At 43.3% G+C, this 12,370-nt stretch overlaps 2 protein-coding genes across 7 annotated transcripts in view; one reads left to right on the top strand and one right to left on the bottom strand.

The window, feature by feature from the left end:
* Positions 1–409: 409 nt before the first annotated feature.
* si:ch211-243a20.3 (uncharacterized protein LOC100151507 homolog) lies at positions 410–4,120 on the top strand. Its single transcript, XM_058640692.1, has 4 exons — positions 410–664; positions 2,139–2,253; positions 2,433–2,562; positions 3,640–4,120. Exons 2-4 carry the CDS (start codon positions 2,151–2,153, stop codon positions 3,971–3,973), a joined length of 567 nt encoding a protein of 188 aa, XP_058496675.1. The 5' UTR covers positions 410–664; positions 2,139–2,150; the 3' UTR covers positions 3,974–4,120.
* Positions 4,121–6,560: 2,440 nt separating this feature from the next.
* The window catches only part of grin2bb (glutamate receptor, ionotropic, N-methyl D-aspartate 2B, genome duplicate b), a 92,082-nt gene continuing 86,272 nt past the window's right edge, over positions 6,561–12,370 (bottom strand). For 4 of the 6 annotated variants that reach the window (XM_058640115.1, XM_058640116.1, XM_058640117.1 and 1 more), the window contains exon 16: positions 6,561–12,150. In XM_058640115.1, the coding sequence (XP_058496098.1) occupies positions 9,760–12,150 (2,391 nt within the window). In that variant the 3' untranslated portion in view covers positions 6,561–9,759. The remainder of the gene's footprint in view (positions 12,151–12,370) is intronic. The other 2 variants (XM_058640119.1, XM_058640120.1) reach the window with 2 other exon arrangements.

Here is a 12,370-nt window from a genome sequence, read left to right as displayed (position 1 = left end):
AAGTTGTACAACAAAGGCAGCTTTAAAAAAATGCAGATATCGTAGTATAAGTTCAGCAAGTGGATTGTCGCTTTGGATAAAAGCGTCTGCTAAATGACATGCAATGAGCTGCACAGCTTTTGTGAGGGTAACGGGCAGACGGCGTGAAGCAGAGCTGGGAAAAACATCCATAACTCATGATTTGAGCATGGACCACAACACACTTGTTTAGAAAGTGGAGACTGCAAAGGAGTGAGATCACAGATGACAACCACTGACATGCTCCCGAACACGAGGACAATAGAGCATATTACGAAATAAGATGTGCCACAAATCTGGCAGCAGCAGCTGTGTGTGTGTGTGTGTGTGTGTGTGTGAGATAGAGAGAGAGAAAGAGAAGGAGAGAGAGAGAGAGAGAGAGATGGGCGTGTAGTAGGAGTGAGTGTAACGCTGATCTTTACAAATGTTTAATTTTAAGGGTTCTCACTCTCATCCTGTTACAGCGTCTGCAGAATTACCTTAAAAGTGATGAACCAAGGGTGGAGAGAGCACCAGAAAATATGAGAGAGAGAGAGAAAAGAACAGATTTGAACAGTGACTGAGAGGAGCAAAGGCATCTTTCACTCAAACTACATCTGAGACTCGACTCGTCATCATCTTCATCATCATCATCATCATTCAGACTGTGAGTATAGAGTCATTTGCTAAATGTTAGTTTTGCCTGCCGCTCTGTAAAGTCACAAATGTAGATGTTACAAATGATAAAACAGTGGACACAGTCTTGTCAGATAAGAAACAAGCTGTTTTGGGTTATTGTTTGAATGTGACTTTGATCAGTCTCCCCTGAAATCATCATCATCATCATCGTCATAATACCTCAACATAACTCACAGGCTCATTATTGTTTATGTCATACAAATGAAATCCTGTTTTTTTTCCCCCCTCGCTCTCTTTCCTGGGCTGCCTGCCTTCACCTCCCCTCCAACTTGGAGTCATTAAGCCAGAGTAAATAACACATATTAATAACTTCCTTGGATTTGCCTGATTGATTGTCATCATTCTTTTCTCACAGCTCATAGTTAAGCCCTTCAGTCAAGTGTAGTTGTAAGCAAGTGTTTAACTGATCTGGGTGGTTGCTTTATATTTAAAGACTTGAAGTCTTGACGCCTTTACCTCGCTGCTACCTGCAGAGACAATCACACAGAAGGAGTTTCTCAAGAAACAGCCATTAAATGTCTAGGTAAATGGTCTGAATTTATACAGCACTTTTCTTATTCTTGACGACCAGATACGGAGCATCTATATGTGTGTATATCTATTGACATAACAGCAGGTAACTACTTATATACTGTACATATACTCAGAGGTGGAAAGTAATGAATTAGATCTACTCGCTTTAGTGTAATTGAGTAGGTTTGTGTACTTTTTTGTAAAATTTGTATATTTTACTTTTACTTAAGTATGGGTTTTTTTTTGGAAGTACTGTACTTAGCTACATTTTAAATAATGTCTAACAACCGAGTAAAAAAAAATATATACATTGGAAACTTTGGCAGTGAATGATGGACAGGTGAATTGGCGTTAAGGTGAGAAAGTGAAAGCATTTGTGACCTTTTACCGATACATTATTTGTTTACATATTTTATTAGCACTTTAATTTGTTAAGGTTTGTGTCCCCTTGTCCTATTTGCACGACACAAGAACCACAAGTTCGTTAAAAAAGTAACTAAGTAACTAAATTTTAAACAAGCTACTTTTTTTTTTACTTTAATTTGAGTACATTTTTTAGACCAGTACTTACAAGTACAGTATTTCAGTACCCTTTCCTCCTCGGCATATACCCACATATACATACTTCTATTATTTGATATAGTATGTTGCATGTACTGTTGGGTATAAATCATAAAGTATTTTTTCTGTCAGACCCATTAACATTCTACCAGCGCAGCTGCTAAGGACAAACTTGGGGTTAAGAGACAGGAGACGAGACATTCTACCACTGATCCACCGCTACCCGCAATTACAGGCAGACTGTAAAGTGGCACATGAACTCGTGTCCCGTCATTAAATGTTCTCTTCTGCTCCGCATTCAAAAAAAGTTTATCTAGAAATGTAAGTTTTTGTGTCCCCATTTTCTTGTCTTTATTTTTTTTTTTTAGCGTCTGCACATCATGACCCCTCCCTCGCTCTTGATGTTGCTGATGGTGGTTGCCATGGTAGCTGCCGTCAGAGAGAATGAACTGGATTATGGGCACTGGAACTACAGAGAAGGAGGTAAATTATTAACCACAGTTTGATTTCTTTTAATGTTTTGTAGATCATGGAGCGACAAAATGATTGAAGTAGTGAATTATAAGAAGAATGTATGGGAGTCTTGAGTTTTATTATTCATTCAGGCTGTTTTTTTATTTTCATGCCGCAAATTAAAGCCTGATGTTGCGTTTTGTTTTCAGCGGACAGTGTAAATGTGGCCTCAGTGCGCAGCGTGACCAGAGTTTTAGACGCTTGGGGAAAACGCATCTTTAATGAGATCAAGACTCTTCTGCACTCACAGCCCAGCACACTCCTGCCCGACTACTCCAGGTAACTTTAGTTGCCTACATTAGTTTAATACACCCCATGTTGTCTGAGAAGCCATTTCGTATTTGGATGGGGTTTGACCTGTTGAAACGACAGTTTGACACTCAAGGTTTGAAAATGAGTGACAGTACGTAGCTTCTTTAACTGCAAACAGGACGAAGGCAGTCGGTCTCTTTCCATAAGCAACCAGAAGAAATACACAAATCAGCTGCTCTAAAAGCACACAAACTAACTCAGTGTGTGTACACATGAACAGAACATGTGGTTTTAACATCACTTAAATGCCAGGTTAGCCCTGATTACATTTATCTCCAACAATGGTTATTTCCATTTGTTCCCAGCTTTGAAAAAAGAGTGAAATTAATAAGATTCAATAACTCTGTTGCTTCACAGAAAGACCATTGGTCTGCTTCCCAGTTTGGGCCTTTTTGTATTGACTATGTTCTTCCTGTGTGTGTGTGTGTGGGGGGGGGGGGAGGGGGTTCTCAGGGTTCTCAAAGTTCCTCCCACATGTACAATAAACATACAGAGGTCAATTGGACGCTGTAAATTGCCTGTGGGTGTGAGTGTTAACGGTTGTCTCAATATGTTGCCTGAGCGATGGAACTGGTGGACGCTGCCTTCCACACGATGTCAGCTGGGATTGGGACCAGAAGCCCCGCAACCCAGTGATGAGTAGATAAGAGATATGAAGTGACCAGAAATAAGCAAAAACAAAACATGACCACAAAAAGATGAGCAGCTAAAGGGATACAGTGACAACAATATGAGCCTCAGATTACCCTACAGAGACTATAATAGGTGAACTGAGAACCCAATTGCACCACAAACAGGCAACAGATGAAAGGTAGCAGAGTCAAAGAGACAAAAATTAAAACAAAACCACAGAATTTTTTTTTTCCTTTTTCAGATTTGACTTTCCCTATCATCTCTCAATATGATCTGCCTGTGTGTTGGGGGTTATCTCTGCTCATGCATCAGGAAGCTTGCTGCTGCTGCTGCTGCTGCTGCTGCTGCTGCTGCTGTTGTTGTTGTTGCTGGTAAATGTCTGAGCCTGATCCTCCTCTGTTCCTCCTGCAGGGTGCGCCCTCTGTCCGAGTCAGTGAACGACCTGTTTAGAGAAGTCTCCCTGCTGCACCGGCGCATCACTGAGCTCTCTCATCGCCTAGCAACACTGGAACCCTTCCTCCGTCACCACGGCTACCGGGAGGAGGGGGAGGAGGCGAAGGAGGCGGAGGAGGGTGTTGGGATTCTGGCACCTCAGAGCCTGAGAGGAGAGGTGGCGAGCCTGGCCCGAAACACTCCAGGGACGGGGGTGAGGCGTACCTCTCCGAGAAGGAGCCGGGTGGTGAGGAGGAGACGGGTGAGAGTCCTGAAGAACGGAGAAGTGATGCTGGTTCAGAGTGACAGATGAAGAAATGAAAAAAAAAAGAAAGCTCTGCCAATATTATGTAATCTATGAAATTCATCATTGAACTGTATAGATGTATTTTTTTTTAATGAAATATTATGTTTCAGGTTGCCCTGTGAGATTGATCTCTTTAATAAAATGTCATCACTTTTTCATTGTTGAACTGTTCATGTCATGACATGACACACACAGGAACACACGCCTCCCTCCACTCCAGGCTTTAAAACTCTTAAAAACAAATATTGTCCAGCTTTAAGTGTGATTTTTCCTTCATCTGATTTTCTGGTGCTTTCAACTGATGGACTTACTTACTTTTTAATTGTTGTCTTGCTTTATTATAATTACTTTTATTGAATGACACATAAACACGTATGTAGACTTAAAGGTCCAGTATACAATATTCTGTAGGGTTCATTGGCAACAATATGCAAGACCCATAAGTATGTATGTATGTATGTAAAAGTGTACATAATCGCTTTGAAATAAATACAATTTTCCTAGAATAAGAAGAGACATTTGCTTTTTTGAAGCTGAAGCTTACTATGCAACTAAATAAATAAATAAATAATAATAAATAAAAATAAACTGAATGCTCCACCCACATAAACCTGATGGGAGGAGGAAACGACAGGAAGGGTGGAGAGAGTTGTGAAAGAATATTTACATTCTTTCTGGTATTCAAAGGCCTCCGTAGTTCTCAGACGAGCTTAGGAAAAGGGGAGTGTTGCCATCTGGAGTCTCACCATTAGATGTCACTAATACTTACATACTGAATCTGTAAATTGGGCACACTTTATTGTGCTTGTATGCTTTTGTGGGGCTGCGCACAAAAGTAAGTACAACTCTCTTGCAAACTACTCACCGCCTCAGTACCCAACTCCAACACCTATAAATCAGCGTACAAGCAGAGTGTAGGCAGAGGAGGAGGCTGCAGAAGAGGTTTATTCTAGCAGTATTCTAACATTAAACAGTATTGAATAAATAAGTTGTTGTTCCCTGCTTGTCTATACTGACAGTCAAAAAGGTTTAAAGGAAAACGTTCAATAAAAGCAGTGATTGGTGGAAAGTGTCATTTTCAGGGAGACTTTGGGGGGAAAAACAAAACAAAACAAAACAAAACAAAAGGAATCGTGTAAAATGTCAGTTCAATGCCATATCCTATCAACCCTGTGATGTCCTTAACTAGACGCCGTGTCCTTAACTAGCCTAGTCTCTCAGTCGTGTTTTTACCACAGGGTGTCAGTGCTTACCTGCTACCGTAATCAGATGTGACATTACAATGATTCGTGAAGGTTTGATCTTTTGTTGTTGCTCAGCTGAGGTAAGTCAGTGTCCCCCTGGGCCCAGCAGGGGGTGCCTATTATCTAACATAATTAAACTGTCTGTGTATGATGATCATCTGTGTGTGTGTGTGTGTGTGTGTGTTGTGGGCACAGGCATCAAACTTTATGTCTTCATTAAAACTTTGCCAAGTGTTTCTACAGCAACCAGTTTCCCTCTTTGTCTACAACTTGTCCACATCGTGTGTGGCATCTTCTTCCTCTTTTCTTTCCTTTCTTCTCTACAGGTTCTCTCGCTTTCACTCCGCTGCAAATGTGTCTTTTGTTTTGCTGATGGCTCCCTCTCTTTTTCTACATTCTGTAATCTGTACATCAACCACCCCCTCCTTCTCTATATCTTTCTCTCCTCTTCTTTTTCACTCCTCTCTACACCGCTATGTGTGGGTGTTAAGCTCAGGCTGTACTTTCCATTTTGGTTTTGTATTGTCGATGCATTGTTGCATCCAATCCAGTTAAGATGCTGTGGGAATACTCTCTCTCTTCCTTTCTCTCTCGTGCACCATCCCCCCCCCCCCCCCATTTCTGGAAAAAGAGCCAGTTGCTAGGTAACGCTTAATTGTCAAGAAGTAGTTACATGTGTTGCAATGCATCCCGAGGTTGTGGGGTTGGTGTAGGGAGGGAACGGGCAGAATGGATGGCGAAGAACAGGAGAATGGTGAAGACCAGAGGGCGGATTTTAGAGAAGAGATAAAACTGATTAAAACAATTATTTCTTCAGCCTCACCCTCCGCGTTTGCACATCCAAGAACGCAGACGTTCCAACCCTCCCACCAAATCTATACGAGAGGCACTGATACACTTTCAAAGGTGCGAGTTTCCTTAAATAACTCCGGTTTCTGGACAAGGCTTTCAAAGTAAAGAGCCACTTGGAGGAGTGAGGGTTCGGGGGAGACTTTGAACTCCACAGTTCTGTTTGCATCACCTTCTTCCCCTAAATACATTTCTCATTTTCCCCTCTCATCTTCCTCTCTCTCAATGCACCTCTTTATTCTCGTGCACTTTTGGTCTAGAGAGTCTCATCCATCGTGACGAGTAAAACCAGACTCATGGGATGAGAAAAGACAGAGAGGAAACAACAAAAGACGCAACGTAGGAAAATACACAGGACACTCGGCTGCAGCCATCATCGCTAATGCACTGATGATCTATGAAGCATATCAAATATGATGTATGTACATGAGGTCAAATATAATCAGGGCAGATGTGAATGACAATGAAAATGTGCCAATAACAAGGCAAACAGACATGTCTGAGTGTTCTTATTTTTTTTTATTTATACTCAACACTTTTATTCCAAAGAGACAGAATAATAATATTTCCCAGCACTTATTTTCACACTGACTGTGTTTAATCTCAGTTTTACTAAATATTCAATCAAATTTTGAAAGACTCTCTTCACGCAAGTCATTTCTCTCCATACAAAAATGTGAGGGTGAACTATGTTTCTGTTGTATGTACATTTTTCACAATCTGTACAGCTCGGGGTATGTTGTTGGGATGCGTTATGTGGCAAAAAACACGAACAACAGAAGATGAAGCCAAAGAGGAAATAAAAAGAGACCACCTCAGTAGAAAGAAAACAAAGGCCATAGATAATCTGTTGTGCTTTCTTTGAACCAATTAAGGATTTCCTTTGAGAAAAACATCTGTCTACGCCTTTGACCAAAATAATAAAAAAAGGAAATAAAAACACATCAGCAAACCTTGACTTATTAAACTGTGCACATAATGTCTGTGATAATAAATAAATTGCACATATCCTGGCCTGAAGTTGTTATAAAAGCAATTTTGCAAGGGGACAATACGAATCAAAGATTTATCCCAAATAGATCTATTTTCTGCTGTTTTGTACAATTTTTTTTTTTATCAAAAGTCCATGAGTGTGAGGTAAAGTATTTACACAGTTTTTTTTTTTATATAATACATGTACAAGAAACAGTTAACGCTCTCTCTCACACACACACACGCACACACACACACACACACACACACACTCTCTCTGTCTTTCTCTTCCATATGGGCACTCACAGAGGTAATCAAGCGTATGTATTCAGGCACATACAATAACAGAAATCATGAGACCTATTCAAAGGATACAAAAAAGAAAAGGTGAAATGAGGAAAGAGTGGACAACGGATGTATTCAAACCCTAAAAAGCATTTACAAAAAATATCAAGAAAATCGAACCCTTGCATCACATCAACAATAAAAAATGTTTTCTATCCAAGTGAAAATGATTGAATCAATTAATCCATATTCATGTGAGTATAACCAAAATTTAGAACTGTTAAAATTTGTGTCTTCTCTTGCACAAACAAGCACACACACACTTACAGTACTACATGGATCATCATCAGTACCAAAGAAATCGATAAAACTCCAAATATTGTTGAAAAACGCCCAATCTTTTGGGCTAAAAGTTAAGATTTAAAAAAAGGTTTTAAACTAATAATAAAATAAAAAACTAAGAGAATACATGCAAGTCCTCCCAAACTCCTTAGTATCATACATACTGACTTGTCAAGCAAGAGAAGGAAAGTCTTCAGTTTTGACTGGGATGTACAAAAATCTAAATGTTAGACCCATTCAATCAGATTGTGCTTTGATCTTACAATTTGGTGGTTTAGCGAGAGGATTTAACGTCAAGGTTAAGAGATGACAAATAAGTGAAGATGGAGATTCATTTTCTGAAATATTAACCTTATGTCTGTAAAATGTGGTAGCGCAGGGATGACCCGTGTGCCTGATGTTATAAAGTTGGAGCTGCCTGTTGATCAAAGGAACTGTGAGCCCATTAGTGGCAAAGTCAACGCTTTGTACAAAAACGTACCACCTGCTTTCAGGACACCATCTACTTTCTTCCCTCTCATTCATTTTCTCCCACAAACAGTCGAGCCTGACACAAACCACACAGGACCTTGGACTGGAAGGCAAATCCTCTCCTTCATCAAAATCTCAGCGTGTGAAACAGATTACAGCCAATTTGAGGGAGACATCAAGGTTAAATACAGAGTTTATTTTTGTTTCCACAACAGGGTGGGAGGAATTATGATACTGAAGTGATAATAAACTAACTTTCCTGTTAGAGCTTTCCTGCTAAATGTCTTTAAAGTAATTACATTAACCGTGGAGATATAGTATAAAGAAGCATTTACATTTAGCGTTATTTGTTCATAAACAGCAGCAGACTCTGTCATACCTGATTTTTTTTTTGGGGGGGCGAACAGGAATGGTTCTCTATCATGGCACTGTGGTTTTAACCCTTGTAATCCAACTTGTTGGTTACTTTTAGTGTTGGGCAGGTGTTAATGCAGCAATGTGAGCTTCCTCAACTATGGAGGCTCATTCTTAATTTTGTGTTTAAAACGCCCCATTCTCAGACTTTGTCTTTGTGTGTGTTGTGTTTTCACTTGAATCAACTAGTTGTATGGAAGTGGATCTGTCAACCAACAGAAGAGATCGTGTTTGTAAAAAATCAGTATTAATCCTTTAAGGCACATCCAGCTCAAAATGTGAGACCCTTTTGATTACTGCCAAGCAGAAAAATGAGAGCAAACGGCAAATCAGTATGATGATGTTGCTTCTGCAGATGAAAGAAGAACCTGCTTTGCAAATGTATAAGTACACAGAATGTACTCAGCAAGTCATGCCTTTCACATACACTTCACAGCACTCAAAACTACGGAAAATAAAAAGTAAAAAATCAGACGTGAAGAATTAAGAGCAAAGAAGAGTCCAAATTACAGGAAACCCCCCAAAAAAAAGAAAGATCTGTTCTGACCAGTCTCCTGTAATATTGGTAAGCTAAGAAAGAATCAACATCATACAAATATGTAACATGAACTAGTCAATAAATAAATCAAAGTTAAAAACAATCCAAAACCAATCATCATTAAACACTATAATAATATTCAATAACATTATCAATACAATGATTATTAGTTTACCCTGTTACTTCAACAGAAGCGCTGATTTCTCATTCATGATTGTATTTCCGTTGCTAAACAAGATGTTTTGTTTTGGTGTTAAGAAACTGAAGGAGGGAGGGAAAGACGATGAGCATGTGAAGAGACTGGAGATTGTATATCTCATTGTTCCCCTCCCTTCCTCCCTCTCTACCCCTCCCTCTCTCTCTTAAGCCTTCCCTCCCTATCTTTCTCTGAGAGTCAGAGCAGCACCAGAATCCTCTATTCTCATTAAAAACTTGCCTCCCGCCGGACTTCACGACAGCTTAGCCTGCAGTGGCCTCTGTGCATCGTCCAAATTCTTTCCATCTCGCGGAGTGAGAACAGCACACACACACAGTATGAAAGACTCCTCATTCTCTTCACACAGAGAGGTCTTCGGCCTGAGCGGTTCCTCTTTTTCACCTCTTTTTCTTTCTGTCCCCCTTCTTTTCTTCGCCCACTTCAACTTCTCCTCCTCTAAATTTTCCCTCCATCTTCACCATCAGACGTCTGACTCGATGCTGGAGAGCTTTTCATAAACGTGTCCATTGCTGGCACCATTGAAGGGTCTCTGTCCCTGCCCCAAACCTAATGTGTCCCTGCCCACTGGCAGTAGCTTGCTGGCCCCGTGGTGGTTGCCCATGGGCCCTCCCATCCCACCCAGACACAGCTCTTTGGGGAACCTGGGGGCCACATTTGACATCACCCCAGCTGTGGCAGATGCGGGCAAATAGGAAGTCACTCCCATGGAGCTGTGGAAGTCCGCTCCTCCTCGGCTGTTGTTGAGAAGTTGCTGCTGCTGCTGCTGCATCTGTGGCTTTTTGACGTAGTGCGGTTTGGCACCGTGTAAAAGACACTGGTCGTCACCGAAGGTTGGGATGAAGGGGTTCTGGTTCACCTTATCTGGGTAGAGAGATTTAGACAAGGAGTAAGTCCCGGCCCCTCTGCTACCACCACCACCACCTCCCACCATAGCTCTATCTCTGTCCCTTAGGTCTCTCTCCCCAAAGGACCGCCGTTTCAACCCACCCTCACCTCCACGGAACAAACTGAAGGAGGAGCCTCCTTTTGCCCTGTCCCCACCTAATCCTCCAAACATGGGAGACTCCCTTTCACCTGCATATTTCTCAAACATGTGAGCATACGGGCTGGGGCCCTCCATAAAGCGGTCTTTGTCTTTCAAACTCACACTTCTGGGCTGGGGAAACTGTCCCCCATTGCCCCCACTAGCCCCTCCCATACGACCTGCCCCCTCCCTCTGCAGGTCTACAAATGTGTCATATGAGTGTTGCCTCCGTAACACCCTCCCACCTGGCCCTAGCTTCCTGCGCTGCACCTGAGTTTGTGTTTGGCTGGGGGGTCCGACACTTGCCTTCACTCCAGTGAACACCATGTTATCCTCACTGATGTTGTACAGGTTGCTTGGCTGAATCTTACAGGAGTCACACCTTTTGCAGCCAGCAGAGCTGGGGCGACTGCTGCTGCCCCCAACTCCGCTAGCTTGGCATGTGCTGCCTCCCACACCACTGCTGTGGTGACACACACTGTGGCTGTTACGACACTCCCAATCACCCCCTGCTATGCCTCCTCCTCCTCCTCCTCCTCCTCCTAGACCAGAACTCCCTTTATCCCAGCAGGAGTGTCCCTGCTGTCCCACTGCTACTGAGCCCAGCCCACCTTTACATTCCGTCTTCTTGCCTTTACCTTTGAGGAAGTCTTCCACAGGCACTAAGCTTTTACAGATTCCACCACCGCTACCACTGCCCACACCACTTCCTCCGCTTCCACCCTCTTTCTCCCACTTGGCCTTGCCCTCCATGGAGCGGAACTGGTCCGCATAGAATTCCCTCAGGTTCTCTTTGTCTTTGCGAAATAAGTAAGGTGAAGAATTACCCCCTCCTCCCCTCTTCCGCTCCAGGGGAGGTGAGACCGTGCGGTGTGCCAGGGGCCCGTGGGGGAAGTGGTGGTGGACGGTGTGGTGGTGGGGTCTCCTCCTGATTCCACTCAGCTCTATCTCGTCCTGCTCCCGTCTGCACTTGGCTGAGGCTGGCCTCTTTTTCAGGCTGTCCCTGTACTGCTTACGCCGCTTAGCGTTGCCCTCCAAGTTGCCGTAGGTGACAGTGTGGGTGGAGATATCCGATACATCAGAGCGAATATTCCCATCATCACCCCCCGAGCCTCCCCCTCCTCCACCACAGTACCTGTCATGACCCCCAATGAGCCCCGTGCTGGATGCGCCTCCTTTGAAAGAAAACCTGCCGTACACATTGCTTCCCTTGAACCCACCCTGGTTGGTCTCCGCAGGGCTGTGGCCAGCGATCAGGTCGAATTTATTCATATTCCTGTGAGTCATGGAGGGTCGGGGCTGGGTAGTAAAAATGGGCGTGACCCCTCCCCCTAAACTGTCGCAATCAAACATGCCCCCTTCCAATGAGCTAGCGCTGCCTAAACTACGCGGCCTATTAGGTGGGGGGCCGGACATACCCAGAGCCGAGGCCGGGTGGTGGTGCCGGTAAGGGTCCTGGTACAGGTTGTTATCCTTCAGGGGCAAGTTGCCAAAAGTCCTCTCCACCTCACTGATGTAGTCACTGAACATGTTGTCCTCTGGCATGTAAGGTGGTGCTGACTTGCAGTCTGCAGGATGACCTACTAGACTGCGCCGGTGGTCCTGGATATCATAGATAGCCGAGTCACGGCCACTGTGGCTGTACTCCAGGGCGGCGTGCGGAGAGCCGTTAATTCCCGGCACGGCGGTCATGTCCTTCGCGGTGCGGAGCAAGCGCAAGATGTTGGAATGGGTGTTGTTCATGTTCTTCTTCATGGTGGCGGAGGGTGAATCGGTGGCTGACTTGTTTTCCTCGATCTGTACCCCATGGATGCAGCTGTAGATGCCCTGGAGCGTGAACATGACAAGAAAAGGGAGGTGGAGAGAGACAGAGAGGGTGAGACAGGACATGAGTGAGGAGAGAGGAAGAGTGAACGTTGTATAGTATGAAGCCCAAGTAAAAGGAACAACAACAGTACAATGTGTGGCAGTCATTAAGAGTCAAGAACCAGAGGGGATTGAATGTTGGAGAGAAACAGAGCCAAACACCAGACATGTAAACAGAGAG

The sequence above is a fragment of the Solea solea genome, chromosome 10 (assembly GCF_958295425.1).
Source record: "Solea solea chromosome 10, fSolSol10.1, whole genome shotgun sequence".
Taxonomy (NCBI): domain Eukaryota; kingdom Metazoa; phylum Chordata; class Actinopteri; order Pleuronectiformes; family Soleidae; genus Solea; species Solea solea.
This window is presented reverse-complemented; position numbering and strand designations above follow the sequence as displayed.